At 49.4% G+C, this 21,247-nt stretch overlaps 1 protein-coding gene across 10 annotated transcripts in view; it reads right to left on the reverse strand.

Annotated features, from left to right (window-relative positions):
• SNX29 (sorting nexin 29) overlaps positions 1 to 21,247 on the reverse strand; it is a 499,251-nt gene that overhangs the window by 69,270 nt on the left and 408,734 nt on the right. For 2 of the 10 annotated variants that reach the window (XR_007147864.1, XR_007147871.1), the window contains 5 exons: positions 13,063 to 13,203; positions 5,938 to 5,946; positions 5,743 to 5,820; positions 3,204 to 5,628; positions 2,206 to 2,285 (listed from right to left, as the gene is read on the reverse strand). Coding sequence is in view for 2 of the 10 variants with exons in the window: in XM_047839171.1 (XP_047695127.1) it covers positions 13,063 to 13,203 (141 nt within the window). In the remaining 8 variants the exon portion in view is untranslated. The remainder of the gene's footprint in view (positions 1 to 2,205; positions 2,286 to 3,203; positions 5,629 to 5,742; positions 5,821 to 5,937; positions 5,947 to 13,062; positions 13,204 to 21,247) is intronic. The other 8 variants (XR_007147865.1, XR_007147866.1, XM_047839171.1 and 5 more) reach the window with 6 other exon arrangements.

Consider the following 21,247-nt stretch of genomic DNA (forward strand, 5'->3'; position numbering starts at 1 on the left):
CTTCCCTGTCTTCTCTACTCATTCTTCAAAGCTCAGATGAAAAACCATCCCCTCCAGTGAGTCTACCCTCAAGTTGAAGGGTGACAAATTCAAAAGCTTTCAGGGACTAGGAAATGAGAAAAACAAGGCAGACTGGTGACCCGGGGCACACACGCCCCTTGTTAAGGGCCAGCTCCCAGTCAGCTTCTGCCAGCTGCTGCCACAAGGAAATCTGAGATCAAGAGAAAGACCAGCCTCTCCTTGCTGGGGCATGAGTGGGCTCCAAGCTGCAGACAGGGGCTTACTATTATCACTATCATTGTTACTGTCCTCACCATTCGGCACCTATCTCAGGTGGAATATGGTCTTGTGGATTGCCAGCTGACCACCTCTGAGCTGGGGCTTTTGCCCACGGAGTGAGTACAGGACCATTACACCACAGGTTATAGTCACCTCTGCATGTATCTGTCTTTTCCGTAGGACCCTGTCTCTGGGAAGACGCCACATCTCCAGGTCTGCTAATTTCGCTCTCCCAGTCCTCAGGGGCTCTACACTGACCCAAACCTGTTGGCACCAGGTACAGACATTCTGTCCCTGCCCCGGCAAGGGTCTCCCTGCTTACCCCCCATCAAGCCATCCTCCACATGGCAGCAATGTCTCCAAAACACACATCAAATCTTGTCACTGCTCTGCTTAGAATCCTTCAAGGGCTCCCCCTCCACCTGCCATATTTAAATGAGTAACTATAGCTGATGCTTCAAAGGGAAAAAACAAGGGGCCAGGAAAGCCCACTGTGGGGGGTGCGCAGGGCCGGGGGTCATTTATGCGGGACAGCTGGGAAACAGTTCTCTGAGGAGGCAGAGTTTAAGCTGAAGCCTGACAGATGAGAAAGACTCAGGGGACAGGTGGAGGATGCAATATTCTAGAAAGAGTTGTGTGAGCAAAGCCCCAGAGGCAAGAAAGAGCTAGAGGGTTCAAGATCTAAGAGGGCGACAGGCACAGTGGCAGGAGGGGAGGCAGGGGTAATAATTCCTGGGCCCCCAGGATGCTGGCGGGATGAAATGAACGTGCAAAGCCCTTGTCGCCCCACGGGGCATGTAGTCAGCACTCAATAAATAGTCACTATTCTTAGGAAGATGGCAGTGATGATGTGAAGAAGGGTTTGTTTACTTCCTGCTGCGGAGAAGAAGGCTGCCCAGTTCATGAGGGAGAGCTAAAAGCCAGCATCAAGGGCTCCTTTATAATATGAAACGGTTCCATTTCCGTGAGCTTATGAGGATCCGGGACTTAACTCAAAAAAGCTTCTAAACTCATTACAAAAAGAACTTCACTTTCCCTCAGAAAGGGGAAGAGCTGAGAAATTAAACAATGAGAAAGTTCCAAGGGGGCGGCCAAGCTTAACCTAGTTGTAACTGGCAGGGAACAGCCGCTCCTTGAAGTGGCAGAGGAAATTGTGCCCAACAGTCCGTGGATGGTCAAAGCTTTCGGGACCTCATCTGAGAGACAGGAGCCGGGAGTGGGTCTACTCTGGGTCCACATGAGAGAACACAATGCGGGGCCTAGTGTTCTCTCACGCAAATATCCGCCGATGTTGCCTTCCCCAACCGTGACACCATGCCGGCATCTTGCTGTGTGCAGGACGATAAGCGGTTGTTGCTCATGGAAAATCAGTCCAGTAAGGCAGCATTTAATGTGCGCACTAAAGCGTTAGGGGGCAGGGGGCGCTGCAGAGGGAAGGGGAGACACATGGAAGGAGAGGCAGGCCAGCAAGAGGGGCTTCTTGGAGGAGGACGCAAGAGTCACATCTTTTTCAAGGCACGCATGGAGGCTGGCATCAGGAAAACAAAAGGAGATGCGAAAACCAGTCCGACAGAAACTCCAGTAGAGTAATACCCCCAAGGTACAAATAGGCAAGGAAGGGAAGGGGAAATCTGAATGGCCTGAACACATGAACGGATCGTCAACCTCTTCGGTGACCAGGCAAATGGGCATTACAACCACGAGGAGCTGACACTCTGTACACAGTGTGTTAGCAAAACATAAGTCAGTTGTAAGTCTGCCGAGTTACAGCAGTAAGTGTAAGTGATGTAAGTGTAAGTGTAAGTGTAAGTGTAAGTGTAAGTGTAAGTGTAAGTGATGCCGAGTGTCGCTGACATCGTGAAACAACGGGAGTCTGATGCCCCTGGCTGGGAGTGAACAACTGGTACCATCCCATTGGAGACCAACCTGCCCAAAGCCAGGAAAGGTGAAGGTAGGCAGGCGCTGTGAGTATGCAGCCGCTTTCATCGGTGCGTCCCCGGGAGAAACTGAACAGAAAACAACTGTGAACCGTCTAATTGCTCATCAAAGAGAGAAAAAATAAATACGACGGTGAATATTCATACAACAGAATGTCAGTAAGTACAGCAGCTAAAGTTCACGAATTAGAATGCTATGCATCTGAACGCATCAACCTCAAAAAGGGAGTACTGGTGAAAAAGACAAGGTATGTATTTTTCATACAGGAAGGATACACAGACACTAAGGACACACAACAACTCCACCGAACCATTCCCTGTGGCAGGGGGAGGGTTCCGAGAGGATTCAGCTAGATCTGTAATGTTTAACTCCTAAACACTAACTTTATTAAATGAGGATGACGATATGTGTGTGTTCATGATATTTGGCTATGCATTCTGGGACACATTTGAAATACCCAGTGTATTTGAAAATACATTTTTAAAAGCTTAGAAGCAAATTGGAGAAAACGTGAACAGCGGTTAAATCTAGGTGGTGGGATATGGGTGCCTGTTACCTTATTCTTTGCATTTCCCCCCTCTTTCTTTAAGAAATCACCACCGTGTGACCCCTTCGGGAAACTCTTCGGCACTCTCTACTGATGTGGAGCGTAAGCGTCCCGTGATCCAGCAACTCCTTTCCCGTGTGTGGACCCACAGAAACCAGCACTTAACCACCACAAGAAGACATACACAGAGGTGTTAATTACAGCAGTATGTGTAACTGAGCCAAACTGGAAGCCACCCAACATCCATCAAAGGAGAGGATAAACTGTGATAAATCCGCACAATGGAAGTCTACATGGTAATGAAAAAAAAACAGAACAATTGCTACCTGGAACAACACGGTTGAATGTCAACAGATGTAACAGTGACAGAGGCTAGACAAAAAGGAGTCCATGCCCTATGGTGCCATTTACATAAAGTCCTATAATGGGAAAAACCCACCTGTGGAATAGATAGGGGGATGGTGGCCACGCTGGCGGGGTGACAGAAGGAGGCTTGGAGTCCTGCCAATGATGTATTTCCTGGTGTCCGTGCTGTTCGTGCAGGTACGCTCATTTTGTGCAAATCTGTCATCTATACACGTTAAGACTGAAAGCATTTATAACTCAATTTTTTAAATAATTTTTAAAAAGAGGAGAAAGAAAACACACACCCCACCGTATCAAGGAGAAGAATGAAGAGGGGAGGAAGGAGAGCCAAGCCTGGTCAGGTCAGAGCACGAATTACAAGAGAATGGAAACCCAATTAGCGAGCCTCCGCTGAGACGTAGTTTTTTAAGCTAGCACTTGAGGGTTCAGGATGTGCTGGGTGGATCATCACAAGATCCCATGATGCAATACCCACAACCCACGTGACAGCCGAGACAGCTGTGTATCGTGGAGGCCGATGGCACGCGGAGGTCATGCAGCCAGTGCGTACCAGAGACCGCATCTGAAGTGAGGCCAGTGAGATGCCAAAGCCCAAACTCTTAACCCCTGTACCGTACGCCTTCTAAAAATGCAAATGGTCGAGGGGAAGGATGCAACTTCCTCCATACACGAGGCATTCCGGACTCTCACAGACCAATGGGGGTGACTTGAGAAACTAAACATGTTTTTCTCCGGCTTGCTGAGGATGAACCAAGACTGTAATACACAGTCCCCAAATATTAATGGCAGTCCTGAGCTGGGAGGTAGCAATTATTCTCAATTATTCAAGAAGCGAGTAAGAGCTCACAAGTACTCTTCTACGTTGCGATTTTAATCAGCTGTCCAAAAATGTGAGGGAAAACAACAGATAGAACATGGGTTAAGTATATTCTGAAGGCCTTCAGAGCTAGGAGGAGGAGTAAGTAATGACCTACAAGTAATTTAACAGCCTCAGAAATATTTTGGACAACACTTCATGCCCAGTGGAGAATCAAGTGCCTTGTAATTCATGTCAGTTTCCAAACCAGTGGGTTCACCACTGCTGTATCAGAGGCCTTGAGCTCGGCCTGACATGGGCCAAGTCCAGGGAGGCGGCCCAGTCTGGCTGGTGACCTGGCAAGGCTGGACCCCAGATCTGTCACGGAGCTCTCATCTCTGTCACCAGGCGTGGACAATGCCAACATTCACGGTGCAGTGTTCATACCCAGCGGGTCGCTAAGGCCTGTGCATCCTTCATCCGAACGGTTACCAAAGACCTTGAAGTTAAGGGGAAGGAGGGAACAGGGGAGAAAGGGAACCAGTAACTGCACAACAATGACCTGGCTCACCAGCTCTTACGTGGCTTGGGTTTTACGTTCATCAAACACGCTTCACTCAGCACCTACCACGGGCCACGCGCTGCGTCAAATGCTGCAAGACTGAGACCCAACAGGCCGGGTGCTGCTCTAATTCCATGGGGCTGGTGGAGAGAGAGAAGGGTGCATCAGGCAGCCATGAGGGAGTCTGGGGAAGGAACCTGAGGTGGGGCAGCCAACACTCTGAGTCTGGGGAAGGCTTCCGGGATGGGGAGGCGCCTGCAAGGTCTGTGGCCCGAGATCACCGAAAAGGTCAGCTTGGATTTGACTTCTCCACATGTTACACGCAGAAAACAGGCAGGATGCCAACAGAGCAGCAAATACACTTCTAGTTGCCGGCTCTGGACTTTTGGTTTATAAACAGACCTTAATTTTTTTTATTGGATTTTAATTTGATATTACAGAGAAGCACTCCCCAGGAACCCCCCCCCCTTATTAAATACCTATGCATATTTGCATACGTATCCATATACACACTCCAAGCCTGAGGCTCCTCCGTGTCTCTCTCCCGAGACCGTTGCTCTGGCAAGATGGTTTTAGCAACTGCTCTCCTGGAAAATATCTTAAGAGGCTTTTGCTGTATTAAAGAGTAACGCAAATGTGTGATGTATAATGAGCCCAATGTCATTCTTCTTCTCGCTTAATGCATTAAGTACCGGGACTGTTTACACAGCGGTTGGCAGAGTGTCAAATGAGAAACAAACTAGAGTTTATAGCTTCGTCCAACTGGAGCTTCTTTTCTCCCACCAGTTTGCATGGTCTTTGGGGCGGGCGTGTGACTCAATTCCAATGGAGGCCACAGGACCCCGGGCAGGATGCTTACAGCCTGAGCCCAGCTTCCTCACCTCTGAGACATCTTGCATGGGACTCGACAAGAAGGACACAGGGAAAGACTGGAGACACAGCCCCCACCATGCACACGCCTGGCACGTGATGGCTGGTATTACGACACACAGAAACACAGGCTATGAGGGTTCTGGAAGGACCACCTGTGTCAGGCTCACCCACTGCAAACTCTGCCATGAGGACGTGCTCCTGTGTCAGCTTCTTCGGCCTCACCGCCAGCCTCTGCACCCCTTCAGCAACACGTACACAGCACTGACCCTGTGTGGACGCTGTTGTGAGTATTGTAGCAATTTTACCACCGTAAGTCCTTATGACAACACTAGAGAGAAGCGGTATGTAGACGAGAAACTGAGGCAGGGACAGATCAAGTACCTCGCCCGATGCCATCCATCTAGTGAAGCAGTAGGAGCCTTTTCCTTTCTGTGTCTGATTGTCACAGTTGGCAAAGTCCTGTTGAATGAATGAATGGACAAATGGACGAACGACCATCCTTCCAGACGCTTCGGTTTGCGAGGAAAGCTTATACAAGCTTCTATCAACCGTGAGGGCAGCAGTTTCTAGTTGTACCAATGGCTCCTGAGTCAGACAGGGCAGGGTGTGGGTGAGGGGGGTGGAGACACAGAGGGAGAGGCAGATTTCCACATCGGTGGGGTAGAGGGAGTGACTTCCAGGAGTCAATGTCAATCTACATTCATCCACCCTCCATGGAGCTCTGTGGATCCCTGCGTGCCAGGGGCTCTGGAGACCATCTGCCTGGAGCCGCTTATCACCTTAAGTGGCCAGCTCAGCGAGATGGCCTTGGTTAAGTCACTTTACCTCCCGGTGCCTCCCCCTCCCCATGTGTAAATACCTATACCTCAGGCAAGGAAAGAGAGCTGTGAGGTAGGCAGAAAAACGTCCCCCTACCCCCTGCCAAATTTCCCCGCCCCGATCGCTGTGAATGTGCTATCTTACATGGCAAAAGGTCTCTGCAGAGGGGACTAAGGTGATAAAGAGGTCACAAATTCAGATGGGGAGATTATCCTGGGTTATCTGGGTATGCCCAATCTGATCACGCTCCTTCAAAGCAGAGAACCTTTCCTGACTGTAGTCAAAAATGTTACTACGCAAGAATGGGCGTAGAGATGGGGCACCGAAGATGGAGGGAGACCCCAGGGATCTGGGAAGCCTCCAGAAGCTGGAAAAGGCGAGGAAAGGGATTCTCCTCTAGAGTCTTGAGAAAGAGATGCAACCCTTGCTGACACTATGATTTCAACCCACTAATGCCCAATGTCTATTTCGGACCTCCTCAACTCGAAGGTACATGCAATACATGTGTACTGTTTAAAGCCACTAGATTTGGGGTGACTTCTTACAGCAGCAATATGAAGCTAATACGGGGCACAAAGAAGGAAAGAATACCCATGAATTGAGCCCACTTTCCCACTAGTAAGCTCTGTTGCCAGGATCCTGCTGGCCCCGCGCAGAAGGCAGCCCTGCTCACCGCCCCCCTCCAGACCGCCCCAGGGGCCCTGGTTCCCCCAGTTCGCAGGACTCTTCTGCGAGGACCTATTTACTAGTCTTTCTCCCCACAAAGTCATGAACTTTGTGAGGGCAGAGACCTTACTTTGGACAACGTTTGTCCCCCTCACACCTAGCATGACAGCCCTACATTCCAGAAGCTTTTCTAAATGGAAAATTCGACCACCTTCAACACTGTTCCAGGTACCCACTTGTTCCCACCGCCGAAAGTCCCTTCCGCTGGGGGCTGGACACCCCCAGAGCTGCATTTAAATCTGCGCCTCTCAGCTGCAAAGGGGCTTCCACAGCTCCGTGAGTGCCAGCTGGTTCCTCCAGCACACACTGGTCTATGTGTTTTTAATGAGGATTTTGACGCATAATTCGTCCAACAAGTTGAATTATCTGCGGCTCTGAGGAAAGCGATTTGCCCTGCTTTAATGCCAAATGAACTTTCAGAGACTGACTCCATTACCCTAAGAAGGAATGACAGCCTCTCAAATCTATTTCTTGCTGAGCAATAAGGCAGACGTGCAGTAGCGTCATCAGAAATGAGTCTTTTTCCTTAACTCCTCATGCTGGCCGAGTCTCCCTAGACAGGGAGGCTTGACAGCCAACTCCCCTGGACCGTTGGAGAGCCACCTTTCTGTTCTGCAAAAGCTTGCCGGCCTCTGGCCCGTTCTGCAAAAGCACCTCCCCAGTCACCCCCAAAGCTATTATACCCAGTGGGGCAATTCAGTTTTTTTAAAAATTTGTGCCAAGACCCAGCAACTTGAAGAAGAAAATAACAGGGAAACTTTTCCATTTAATGTGTGTTCCTTTATTCCTTAATTCAGGCCACGAGTCTCTCTGGGGGGGCAGAAGCTATTCTAGGAGCTGGCGAGAGAGCAGTGAACAGACCAAGGCCCTGTTGTCATGAGCTTCCATTCCAGTGCAGAGAGACAATACTACTCAAGGTCACAAATCAATCACTTAGAGTGATGGTACGTGCTAGGGGACAATTACAGCAGACTAATGGATTGGAGAGTGACTCAAGGGGCAGCACTGATGAGGGCAGTTGGAAGGGAGTTCTAATGACCTGCAGGGTCTGTCCATGCAGAGGTGGGGGAGCCAATCCACACAGAGGGAACAGCAGATGCCAAGGCCACAAGGTAAGAACAGCATCGAAGTCTGAGGAGAGCAGTGTGGCTGGGTATAGAAGGGAGGACGGGGCATGAGATAAGGTACGGGAGGAGGTGGGGGACAGGTCAGGGGACATCTCAAAGGCCATAAGGAGTCCTGAATTTAACTGCCAAAGGTGCTACTGGGAGGGGGGGTTTACGCAACAATGACATCATCTGATTTGATGTCATATAAACCTCACTGTGGGTCAGCATGGGGGATGGATGGGAGCAGGCAAGAGTGGAAAAGGGCAACTGTTGCAAATGCCCACACCAGAGAGGACCGGGCTTGGGTGAGGATAACTGAAGCAGGGGTAGAGGGATGCACCTCAACTGGGACTCTGTGGAAGGAGACCCACAGGACCTGGCATGCCCATCTTAGGCTGGTGGGGTCGTCCTCTCCTCTTATCCCCACCCTGCTCAGAAATGTGGCTCGAGACAAGTGCCCCCCCCCACCTTGTAGGGGTCATGAGAGCTGATGGTAAAAACTTGAATTCTCCTGGGCACATGGGAGGACTGGACTCCTTCTCCCCGTTGGCATTACACAGGGCTGAGTAAGTGGCCTTGGCCAATGAAAAAGGAGTGAAATTGACATGTATCACGTCTGGGCAGAAGCTCTAATAGCCAGTGTATGATTTTCCCTTGTCCTTAGTTTCCTGATGTCATGATGGGCAGAGCTCCCAGCCAACCCATGATGGGCACAAAATACGAGCCAAAAATAAATCCTGGTTGGCTCAGGCTGCCAAGACTACAAAGTCGTTACTTCAGCCTAATCCAGACTATCTCACAATGGATACAAGCCCCATGCCTGTGATATTTCAGATTTAATGAGTAACGTTAATACACAACTACTGCGGCTTGTTTGACTCAGCTACGAAGAAATGAACAGCAAGCGGTGGACTGATGTTCAGGAAACTACCTCAACACAACTCAAGTTTGATGTGACACCTAAAGGCATGGGCGGCTCTAGTGAGAGCTGTGGGTATTTATGATTAAACACATGCATGGCATACTAAGGCAAAAGAAATTCTGTGCTAAAGACAAATCCTGCATCCATGAACTACACAATGGGCTGTTTCACCAATTAAAAAAAGTTCAAACTGGGGCGCCTGGGTGGCTCAGGCGGTTAAGTGTCCAATTCTTCGTCTCGGCTCGGGTCATGATCTCACGGTTCATGACTTTGAACCCCAAGCTGGGCTCTGTGCTGGGGGCGTGGAGCCTGCTTGGGATTCTCTCTCTCCTTTTCCTTCTTCCCTCTCCTGCCTTCTCTCTCTCAAAAAATAAATACACATTAAAAAAAGTTCAAACTTGGGGTCAGATCACATTTTGATTCTGTAACTGGCAGACAATCGACAATGGTGGCACCGTTGGGAAAATACCTAGAAATTCAGGCTAGGAAGATATTCATATGACGAATCTGAAAAAACTATAGTTAGTTTTTCCTGTCCAGGCCCATGGATCCCAGATTGAATCACTTAATGGGTCCAAGACATAACAGCAGCAACCTACTTGTAACGCAATCCACACAAAGAAGTCAAGCCTGAGTACCTTAATGGTACAAGAGGCAAGGGAGACCTTCTTGAAGTGACCTAGTCAAGGGAAAGCTTCTGAGGTGGCTGACTTCTCTGGACCAATTTAGAAAGAAAACTCACCCTCAGGGTATCAAGGCAGGTATCTTGAGCGTGTAGGTCCTGGTGAGGCGAGTGCAGGCTTTGTCTCTTAACAGGATTCATCAGTAACTTTTGTCGGATGTTGAAGTCCTGCCTGCTAACTCAATCTACTCCTGACAATCAGATAAACCCTCAGATCTGTCCTAGAGAGCAGCCAAAGTGTACTTCAGGGAAGTGGGTAAGTCTTAGTGAGCCAAATGTGCAGGGAGAGAGAGAATCAGAAGCCAACCAGTCAACTCTACAGCAAAGGGACACACAGACTGGACAAGAGGCAGAGGCCCTGTGACTGCAGGCAACCTGTCAGGCCCACCCCTGACCATGGGAAGCAGGACCAAAAATGTAGTGAAGAACCAGGCCAGGCCCACCAGCATGGTATCTTTAATTCCCAAATTCCTTTATTTGCAAATAGGGTCGCACTAGGGTCGGGGGTGGAGGGTGGACAGAGCCCTACTCACACAGATTTCACAGGGCAAAACCCCACAGCTGCTGAGTCAGTCCCAGGATTGACAAGAATGGGACAGCGTGAAGCTAGGCTGGGGACGTCGCACTCAGAGGGGAAAGTCACTGCATCCCTGTCCTTGGGAGGGTGGTGTTGGTAAGTTTCTTAGGTCTGAAGTAAGTTTTGCATAACTATTAGGCTTGCCTGGAGATCCAGAGTGGGAGGGGTCACTTTGCTCTGCAGAGAAAGCCTGTGGCACCCAAAGATGCCTAATCCCAGAACCTGAGAGTATAAAATACTCTGTTTATTGAGCAAAAGGGACTTTGCAGATGTGATTAAGTTAAGGATCCTGAGACTGATTATGGTGGCTTATCTGGGTGGACCCAGTGTCATCTCGAGGGTCCTGTAAGAGGGAGAGGAGTCAGAAAAGGTACTATGTGAGGTACTACGCAGAGATACTATATGACAGAAAATGAGGTCAGCGTTGCAAGGTTGCTGGCTTTGAAGACACAGGAGGCCTTGAGCTGAGGAATGCGGACAGGCTCCAGAAGCTAAAAAAGGAAAGGACTCTCCTCTGGAGCCTCCAGAAACAACCAGCCCCACTGGCTCCTTGATTTTAGCCCCAGGAGATGGATTCTGGACCTAACCTCCAGAAGTGTAAGAAAATACATCTGTGTTTTTTAGACCCCTAAACAGGGGCCACGTTCGTGCGGCAGCCACGGGAGGCAAAAAGAATGCAACACATCTCGCCACCTGAACGTCTCTGGTTCAGCCTTGTCCTCATTTCCCTTAGTGAGACACAGACGGGCCGAGCTCCCCGAGGGTCATGGAGTGGCTGCTATAGCAGAAGGCTTCCTGCAAATGACACCATCTTATCATGATAATAAGCTGCTTACACAGAATTCTGTTTTATGACATTCTCAGGCATTCTGGATGGGTCCCAAGATTTGTATGAGCCTGCAAGTCATTAGATTAAACCAGTATATAATTTTTCCCCCTTTTCATAAGAATCATTGTCCTCCTTGCTCTGCATAAGTGTAGAATTTCTAAGCCTTCTGTTTTTATGGGCTCAACTTCACTCATCTTCAGGAAAATAATGGAATGGCACATTTATTCTAGGCCTCAGATAAACTTGCTTTATAACTGTTTAAATTAAGATCTAACAGACCCTGACATGATAGGATTTCTAATCTAAAAGCAAAGAAATCCATGAACACGTAAACATCATAGACAGTAACAGTATTCCCAGCAGAATTCCCAAGTGTTCGTAGTGGTTATCGAAACTTTTGCTCTGGTTTTCTGTGAGACAAGCATCCAAGGAAAACTCTAGCAAGGTGGCCCTTCAAGAGAGAAACTAGGAAATTCATCACACACAGCATCTGCCACACGACTCTGTCAGTGCGACACCATCGTGGTTCTTACGCTTGCTGAGGCATCACCACCACACAGCTCTAAACCTAGATTTCTGGGCCCCAAGCCCAGAGCTGGTATTTCAGTAGGTCTGGGGTGGGGCCTGGGAATTGGTGTTTCTTTTTTTTTTTTTTTAATGTTTATTTATTTTTGAGAGCAAGTGAGCAAACCAAGGGCAGACAAGGGGAGGGGAGGGGAGGGGAGGGGAGGGGGAGGGAGGGAGGGAGAGAGAGAGAGAGAGAGAGACAGAGAGGAGAAAGAATCCCAAGGAGGCTCTGTGCGGTTAGTGCAGAGCCCAAAGCGGGGCTTGACCGTACAAACCTCGAGATCCTGAGCCAAAATCAAGAGTTGGACTCTTAACCAAATGAGCCAGGCACTGGAAGGAATCGGTATTTCTAACGAGTTGCCGGGTGATGCTGATGGTCAGGGGCCACTCTCTGAGAACCACGGTAGGAGAGGGGTGCCTCGTGCAAGGCCCAGTTTCTCACCTGTCCTCATGAGGGTCATGATCTTACCTCCTCTGGCTCAACTGTACCTGCCCCCAGCTCGTCACTATCCTGCGATTGCACAAGTGTCACCGTCCCCTACCAGACACGAAGCCAGGCGTTCTCCAGCGCGGCTGCGTACTGCAGCCCTCCATGCCCCTGCCTCACTTCACTGGGAGTGAGGGACTAAAGTCTTAGGAGCTTTTAAAGGTACTCATGGGATTCCAAGTGTGGCCCAGACGGAGGAGTGCCGCTCTAAGCAAACGTGAAGGACGACAAAATGACACCAGTGGCCTAAGCGGGCGACGCGAGGCCCCCCGACAAGGCCCAGGCCCGCCTTCCCCGCCGTGACATGTGATGATGCTCGGGAGACACTTCTGCACCAACGAGCACTCATCGGCTGGCAGGCCGTAGAGGGCTAGCACCTTTCTCCAGGGTGCCTGGATGAACCCCCAGAAACACATGACGTCATTAAATCACTAACCTTCACAAGGAAAACAACCCTATACCGACACAAGTATTTGGGAAGTAACCCCACCCACATTCATGAGTCCAAATAACTAACCTGACAACTATGGAAAAAAGCCAGAAAACATCTTTTTGGTCAAGAACAGGCATCAGAAAACAGACCCATCAGCTAAATCGAGCTGCCACCTTATGAATCAAGTTTTATTGGCACTCGGCCACGCCCATCCAGGTCAGAACAGCCTGTGGCTGCTTTCACACTCCGGTGGCACAGCTGAGTATTTTCAGCTAAGGGAGTATGGTCTGCAAAGCCAAAACCAATTCCTCTCTAGCCCTTTAGCGGAACATGCTTGCTGACCCCTGTCCTAGAGAAATAAGAGGGCGTGCACAAACAAAACATGACGCGCTGTGGAAGTAAAGGTGTTTTCTCTGTCCCTGTTTCTTCTTCTATGTGCCAACCTCCGAGACCTGTGTCTAGAGGGGCACGTGCGTGTAGATCAGGCACCGGGGTGATCACCGGGGTGATCAGGCACCGGGGTGTCCCCGGTTCCCCGTGGCGACAGTACCTTGTTTCCAATGGCCTTCTTGGGTGGGAAACTGTAGCCCCTCACTTGAGGGTACTTGTTCTGTAACTTGTGGTGCAAACCCCTGAACTCTGTGTACCGCCGATACACGTTCCACTCATCGTCTTTTATCCGGATGTAGACCTGCGGAGAAAGGCACACAGAAGGAAAATGTCAACCTCTCTTAAAGCTCTCGTTACAAAGGGGTGGGGTTTCGGGGACGCTCCACCCATGAAAGCCAGCTCTGCGAGAGGCAGGGGCCGCGGCCGTCCCTCAGGCCACTGGACGCCCAGAGCCTGGCAGAGGAGGGCCTCAGTGGTACCACGTCAACGAAGGGGTCCACAAAAGAACAAAGCAGGCAGGTGACGGGAACAACACGCCGTGTACCAGTTCCCAGTATCAGCAGAGGTGAACAGTCAAGCTGATCTCTGAGATGGTCACATGCATGCTGTGGTGGTGACTGCTGCTGAGAATCCAACTCCCCCCAGGCGACACATGTCATTATCTATGAGGTGGAACTGACTAACAGCACCTCCTCCCAAGGAGCATTCGGACACACAGGCAGGGCAGCTATGCCTGGGATGGCATAGACCCCCACAAAGAGGAGGGGGAAGCCAATCTGGGGCGGGAGGGAGGAAAGGGCCAGAGGTGACATCAACCCAACTGGACGGAAGGTCACGTCCAGAGGGGACAGGCACACCGGAAACGTAAAACTTCTTTATTTTCAATCAAGATGGGACTCTCAAGAGAACATTCTGGGGGGTTCACGATGTAAGGGCTGTTTCTTCAGCTTTTGATAGACCGTAACACCTTCCAGGGACACACACTAACCACATCTCGAAGGAAAACTGAAGCGGGAGAGGGAACAATGCATTTAAAAATATTACACAAGAACAGCCCAGAGAGCAAAGTTCCCAATGATAAACAGCTGCTGTGACCGGTCATCAGCGAACGTCAATACACATCTCAAAAACCTCTCGTGTAACGATAAACACAGGTATCCCTCATGTGAGCGACAGATTCCACCTCTACGTGGAAACCACCCAGTATTCCCAAATCAGACAAGATACATCGGAACTTTGGTTAAGACAACCATGGAGGCCTCTTGTAATCCTCTTGTGAACAAGATGGACGAACGATTTAAACCAAAGAACTTCAACAAACGGACCGAAGTTTCCAGCGCAATCAGATAGAGAAATGGAGGTCTATCAAATTCATTAGAAGCCCCCAAACTAAGAGAGGCAGTAAATGCACTGGGGGGCAAACAAGGTGGTCTCCACTGGCCTGAGGGATGAGTCTAATCCAATGGGCTGAAATTCAAAAAGATCCATGTTGGGTTGTACACTAAAACTCCAAAAACCATCACCATAAGTAAAAGGGAAATAGGGCACAGGAGTGGCCTGTGGGACAAAGACTTACAGGTTTCGGTAAATTTGAGCTAAGTAAATAATGTGGGAGGGCCACCAAAAAACCTATGTAATCTCCAGGCCTCGTTAAAAAAGGTATACGCTAACTTCTGGGATAAGCGACTTGAGAGTCTTGCTCTGTCCTAAATCGACCATAGCGACTTAGTTAGGTTTTGGCTGCCACCTATTAAAAGATGAACTATGTTCAGAAAGGCCCAGGTCACTTGCTACAAGGGCCGTCCCTGGGCCGGGAGCATCGGCATCACGTGGGAGATGTCAGGAATGGAGCGTCTCGGGATCCACCCCAGATGCACTGCTCGGAACTAGAACCAGGCGGATCACACCACACACTGACTCTGAGAAGCACGGGCCCCAGGAGAGGATCTGCAGCCAAATTATAAGAAGACAGGCAGTGGAGGGCGACAACCCAAGCCTCAGGGTAGAGGGGGCAGAGATCTCAAAATTCCTGGAAAGGCTGTACGGAGAAAGAGGAAACCCAGGATGACGTGCTCTGGATGCTCACAACTGTGAGCAGGTACCACCTGGAGGAAGACAGATTCCATAGGGACAAAAAGCTGCCGAGAGGGAAGGCTTCTTGGGACTGAAGGTCCCCGCAGTGGTATGACGGTTACCCCGATTAGCCAGGTGTTTGATTTGTAGAAGTAAAGTATACAGGAGACCCAAAAGGATCTGCAAGGGCCTGGCTAGTTGGGGGAGAAAAGGGACTTCAGGCTCTCCCAGTCTCTATAAGCTGAGACATGATGAATCCGCAAATAAACCCAGCAGAGCTCAGGGGAATTTCACACAGCACATTTAGGGCATTTGCTGGGTCCCCTCAGGTCCCAGCAAGTGCTAGTTGCCCACCCAGCATCCATTTCCCCTCACTATTTGGGGGGATAGCAATGTGTTCAGGGAGACTTAACTACATTTTTCTGTCTGCCTCGCAGGTAAGAGTAGCTAATGAGATGTAAGCAAAAATCACTGGGGCTTCTAAGAAAGTCCTTAGGAGAGATCTGCCTCAGCCTACGGTGCCTTTTTACCTTTCTCCCTCTCTTTTTCTTTCTTTCCTACAGATGTGATGACTGGAGCTCCAGGAGTCATTTTATGATCACGAGATCATCTTGATTTTGGTAGAAGACAGAAGGGATTGTGGGGTCTCTGATGACACTATGGAGCCACGACGCCAATTACTAGACTATCTACTCGATTTTTTTTTTTTTTAACAAAAGAGAAATATTCACCTTGAATTTACTCAAGCTTAATGTTTTACAGGTCTTTGTCCTGGTGGCTGAATGCAGTTCCAATCTGCCACATCTCAAATGGACTGTATCTGCTTGCATATTGTTACACAAATCCAGGTATCCCCTAGAGAGCGTCAAGTTCAGCTACTTGCCTGATCATCATGCACAAGGTTAATTATCTAGAGCAGGAGAGGCAAACTATGGCCCATGAGCCAAATCCAGCCACATCCATTTGTTTACCTATTGTTTATGGCTGCTTTTGAAATACAATGGCAGAACGGAATGGTTCCAACAAAGACCATATGGCCTGCAAAGCTGAAAATACTTATTTACAAAAACACTTTACAAAAAACACTTTGTCCTCCCTCTGATCTAGATACTCAGCACTCATTGTTGTTATTTTTCCACTGACATAGCCAAGATCTGGTGTGGAAAGGGGCAGGGCTTTCCAAATATTACCAGCCCCTGGGTGGGATGTATTACCCATCTGGGACCCAGGAATCTGTAGTGTTCCAAAGCTTCCCTAGTGATTCTGATGTGTGGATGGTCTGAATGCTTGTGTCCCCCCAGAATTCACATGTTGAGATGCTAACCCCTGATGTGATGGTGTCAGGAGGTGGGGGCCTTTTCGAGGTGATTAGGTCATGAGGGTAGAACCCTCAAAAACAGGATCAGTGCCCTAAAAACAGAGATCCCCCAACAGAGATCCCTCACCCCTCCTGCCATTGGAGAAGATGCTATCTATGATCCAGAGAGTGGGTTCTCACCAGACACCAAACCTACTTAATGCCTTGACCTTGGACTCCCCAGCATCCAGACCACGAGGAATAAAGGTTGTCTAAGGCCGTCAAGTCTACAGTAGACTGAATGGACTAAGGCAGCAGGCAATTTGGGTAACCCCGGAGGTCAAGCACAGACTTAGGTATCAGGCAAAGCATGTCTCCTCTCTATGGGTCTCCCCATCTATAAAATGGAATTTACCAACAGCACCTCCTCCCAGCAGTGTGGGGAATACTTGGACACACAAGCAGTGCAGCTATGCCCGGGATCGCGTCGACCCCCACACAGAGGAGGTGGAAACCCATCTGGGGCAGGAAGGAGAGGCCAGAGTTGACATCAGCTCAGCTGGATGGATGGTCACGTCCAGATGGGATAGGCACCACGGGGGCATAAAATTTATTTGCATCAGAATGGGACTCTCAAGAGGACATTCTGGGGGTACACAATGTAAGGGCTGTTTCTTCAGCTTTTTATGGGCCTTAACACCTTCCAGAAACACAGCAACTACACTGGAAGGGAAAACAGTAGGAGAGAGATTAACGCATTTTAAAAAATTACATGAGCTAAGAAGAGCCTAGAGTAAAATCTCCAGTGACAAACAGCTAGTATCATTTGCAAGCAGTCAACATCAACGCACATCTTGAAAAGCTCTAACGTAATGATGAAAACAGGCATCTGTAGCATGAAGGACAAAGCGTGACTCTATGTTTTTCGGAACACGTTCAAGAGCCAACTGCTTCATACCATGGAAATGTTGAGTCCCTCCCGTTTCTCCGATGGCCCCTTCTTGGCCTTCCACACGGATGCCTCCTCTTCTGCCCATGCCACAGGTGGAGATTTTCGCTCACCACCCTCTCTCCCCTACAAGAGCACCCAGCTCTCTGGTTTGCACATTTCACGTTTAGGTCAAATCTGCGTCTCTCGTTTAGACTTCTGCTATCAATTCCAGGCCCAGACGTGGTCAAACTCATCATGTCTACATCTGATCCCCCGATCTGCACTGGAGATCCGCTCCTCCCTCTTCCTGGGATCTTGCTCTCTCAGTGAATGGACCACTCGGCTGCCAGAGTGAGAAACCTGGGCATCACCTTTAACCACTTCTGTTCTTTCACCCACATGTTCAAGTACTGAACAACAAGGCCTGCTGACCCACCCTGGAGTTGTCCCTTCCTCTGCCTGGGCCACTGTGAGAGGCCGCTAGATGGTGTTCTGGCCATGCATTTTCCCCTAGGCGATTCGTGTTCATCTCGCTGTTCACACTCCTTCAGCGACTGTCCATGAGGGATGTCTGCGAGCCAAAGACAGGTCCAGAGCAGGTACGGCGGGCGGCCCCTCTGGGCTTACACGGCTCCTGCTTAACCGCACTGTCCTCCTTCACGCTCCACCACAGGCTGTGGCAAAGCAGGATGGTGCCAGTTTGCCTGCATTCTTCAAAACGTTAAAAAAATGTTCGGATTAAAGGAAATGCCCTGACCTTCCAACCTTCCCTTGGTTGTATCTCCTGCCAGGGTGACAGGAGGCATTCAACCAAAAACCCATGAATGTCTCTGTGCCCTGCTTCCTCCCTGAGCAATGAAGATGGTAACATTACCACCCTTGCTGGGTCTTAGGAGATTTAAATATGTTCACACACGTAATAGGCTTAGAACAGAACCTGATACACAGAAGGTGCCAGGTGAGCGTTCGATAAACAAACAAAAATGTAAACTTATTGGTGAGGTCGCCACCAGGAAATGACAGAGATCTGGATTTTGGAAGTCTCTGACCTTGCAATCAGCTTTAACATGAATACCCCCCTCGTAGTCCGACTGACGGAGACTGGGCTGCAGTGAGACATCAGCTAATCTGAGCCTGGCCCAGAAACTACGGCGGCCTCCCAGAAGTTCCGTACCTCCTCCCCCCACCCGAAAATGGTTCCTTTCCGGGTCTCGGTTTACTCATCTGAGAAGCGGGTATCATCATCATAATAAAAAGATGCCTAAAAGCAAGCATGACAGCACCTGGCGTCCACAAGTGTTAACTACGGCTGCTGTCATTGTCGTTGTCGTCACCATCAAAAGCATGACATTCTGCAAACTTTAAGAAGCACTGCTGTTGAAGTCAACACCTGTCTTGGCTTTATGCTCTCTACTGTAAGGGTTCTGCTCAGCAAATAACTGCGTAGATTACCACTAAGTCTTAGACCTGGGGCTTAGAACAAAGTATTCTGTGGGTCACTGAAAATTTTAAATAGAAACACAAATCAGAGTGCTCCTGCCCTAAAGAGCTCCACAAATACACAATGCAAAACCTATTTCCTGGGAGTACAAGTGAGACCACATGTGGCCCCTCCTGGCCATCGTGTGCGCTCCTGGAGCATCCCTGCTTCTTCTGGGCCTTGTTTCCCAGTGCGCAAAGTGCGGGGGTGGGACCAGACGGTCCCTTTACTTTACAGTCCTCAGGTTCCTACCCTCTGAGTCCTCAGGTGATTTACAAACTCCATGTACTTCGACGGGCCTCTCCCCAGCCACATCCCACGGCCACCTCACGCTGGGGACCAAGGGCTTCCGAGAACCAGGCAGGGGGTCTGACCTGAGCTTGACTTAGGACGATCTCATACTCAAGGGAAAGGCCAATGCACAACTATCCTTGGAGCCTCTTTCTTCAAAGCTCAGTTGTCTGAGACTCACCCCACCAAGCCCAGAGTGTGCTGCCTGGGAACACTGGGCACTGAGAACAATCACCAGAGAACCACCTGCGGAGGGGGTTCTAGATGCTTCTGTCAAGACTGGTGACTGTCCTCACCTCTGCCTCTGCCAGCATTAGGCAAAGGTGAAAAATGGCCAATGGGTACTTTCAGCACCACCTTTATTATCTGGAGGCCACCGGGTAGCGAGGGGAGAGGAGACAATCACCCGTTCTCAGTTTCTGCTGTCGTCTGGATGCTGGTCAAATCCTAACCTCCTCGGTTGGCAGGCAAAGTTAGGAAGCTCCAGGAGAAAGTGAGTGAGAGTGGAGCTGCCCACCGCCAGACCCAAGAGAGTAAACTATTTTTCGGAGCTCCAATAAAACATAATTATCTTCAACACTCTTGCTTGGCTTGCCGTTTACGAAGCACCTACTGTGTGGCAGGTACGATGCCGGGTACTCCCTCTGCCTCACCTGCCGTCCTCATCTCAATCTGCAAGGCAAAAGGTGGAACCGTGCCGCCTTCTACAGATAGGGTCATGGACTCTGAGGCAGATGTCACTTGCCCTGGGAGATGGGGAGATACAGGATCTGGACTGGGTCTGCCTGACGCTAAGGCCTGGCATCTTCTATTGTAGCACGTTGCTGCGGTACTCAAGGCCCTTGAAGATCCAAGAACCCCAAGCCAGTAGTGCTGGCAGCTGGGAAGAGCAGCTGGCAACAAAGGTCCCTGCTCGATACCTCTGGGGCCCAAATGCCCCTTTTGTGGGCAGATCACACGTCCTCAACAGCAATGCTCTTAGCATCCACAACTGGGAAACTTTCTCTGTAAATTAAGTTGTCCTTGAATTACACTTAACCAAATTGTGCATTTATTTCACTGAAGAATTAAAAGCGCTCATGTCCAAAATCATTGGGATTTTAATTTTTACTTTAAGGGCTCCCCGCTCCGAGTTAAGTTTGATAAGTCTCAATTCCTTCTGCTTGAGCTGTAAAGATAATTCCTTGGAGGAATAACAAGAATTGACCTCTTCCAGCAAAAGCAAGTTCCCTTTTAAAACAAGCAATAAAAAGCTACTTCAAGTCCAATCTCCTCCACTCAGCAGAAGCCAATAAAATAGGAGGGTAATATCTGTGATCAGGAATCAGGGCAAATGGTCTCTTCTCTGTTTTAAGAGGAAGTTTGAATCTTGAGGTTTCTCTTCCAGTGGGAAGAATGACCCTAGTGATGCCTGTAATAATGGGGGGTAAGGAGAGGTGGGGCGGGGGGAACCGCAGTCCCTCAATGAATTGAATCCAAAAAAAACGCCTGTGTACACAGGGCCTCCTGAAACACTTTTTCTTTAGATTAGCAACATGTGATGGAGCAGTGCTCTCTGCCTGCTCTGTGCCCCTCTCAGCAGTCAATGCCATTTGGCTTCTCTGCTGGGCACCCCGCACCCTTCACCCTCTGGTTTCTTCACCTAGTTTTAAACTTCGTCTAAATGGACTCATACAGAGTGTATTCCTTTGTGTCTGGTTCCTTTCGCTCCAGACTGTGTTGGGGGGATACCTCCCTGCTATGGTGCACGGCACCCTTGTGTTCTCGTTCGTTGCCATCGAGGACGTTCTGCTGTAGGAACACACCCCGGTTTGTTGACCTGCTCTGCTGGAATGGGCATTCGAGTCGATCCCAGGGAGGCTGTTGTAGGTGAGGCAGCTACGGGCATTCACGCGCCTGGCTTCTACACTCATGTCTCGTGGGATCATAGGTCTCAATGTGAAAGGTAAAATTGTAGAACTATGGGGAGAGGACATACGAGAGTATCTTTATGACCTTCAGGGTAGGAGAGGTTTCTTACACAGAGCCCCCACAAAGGCATGAAGAACCTTCTGGGTACTGGAAATGGCCTGTATCTCCGTGCAGTAGTTACACAGATATGTAGAGAAGTTAAGATTAACTGAACGATACACTTACGGCGTGTGCGCCTGATTTTATAGTAAACCTGAATTTAAAACCAAAGCTTCCCCCCCCCCCCAAAAGCCAGGTCTTCAGTATTCTCAGGAGATTGAGTTTTTACCCTAATTTGTGTTCTCAGCAGGTTGTGAAGAGAC

This window comes from Prionailurus viverrinus, chromosome E3 (assembly GCF_022837055.1).
Source record: "Prionailurus viverrinus isolate Anna chromosome E3, UM_Priviv_1.0, whole genome shotgun sequence".
Lineage (NCBI taxonomy): Eukaryota > Metazoa > Chordata > Mammalia > Carnivora > Felidae > Prionailurus > Prionailurus viverrinus.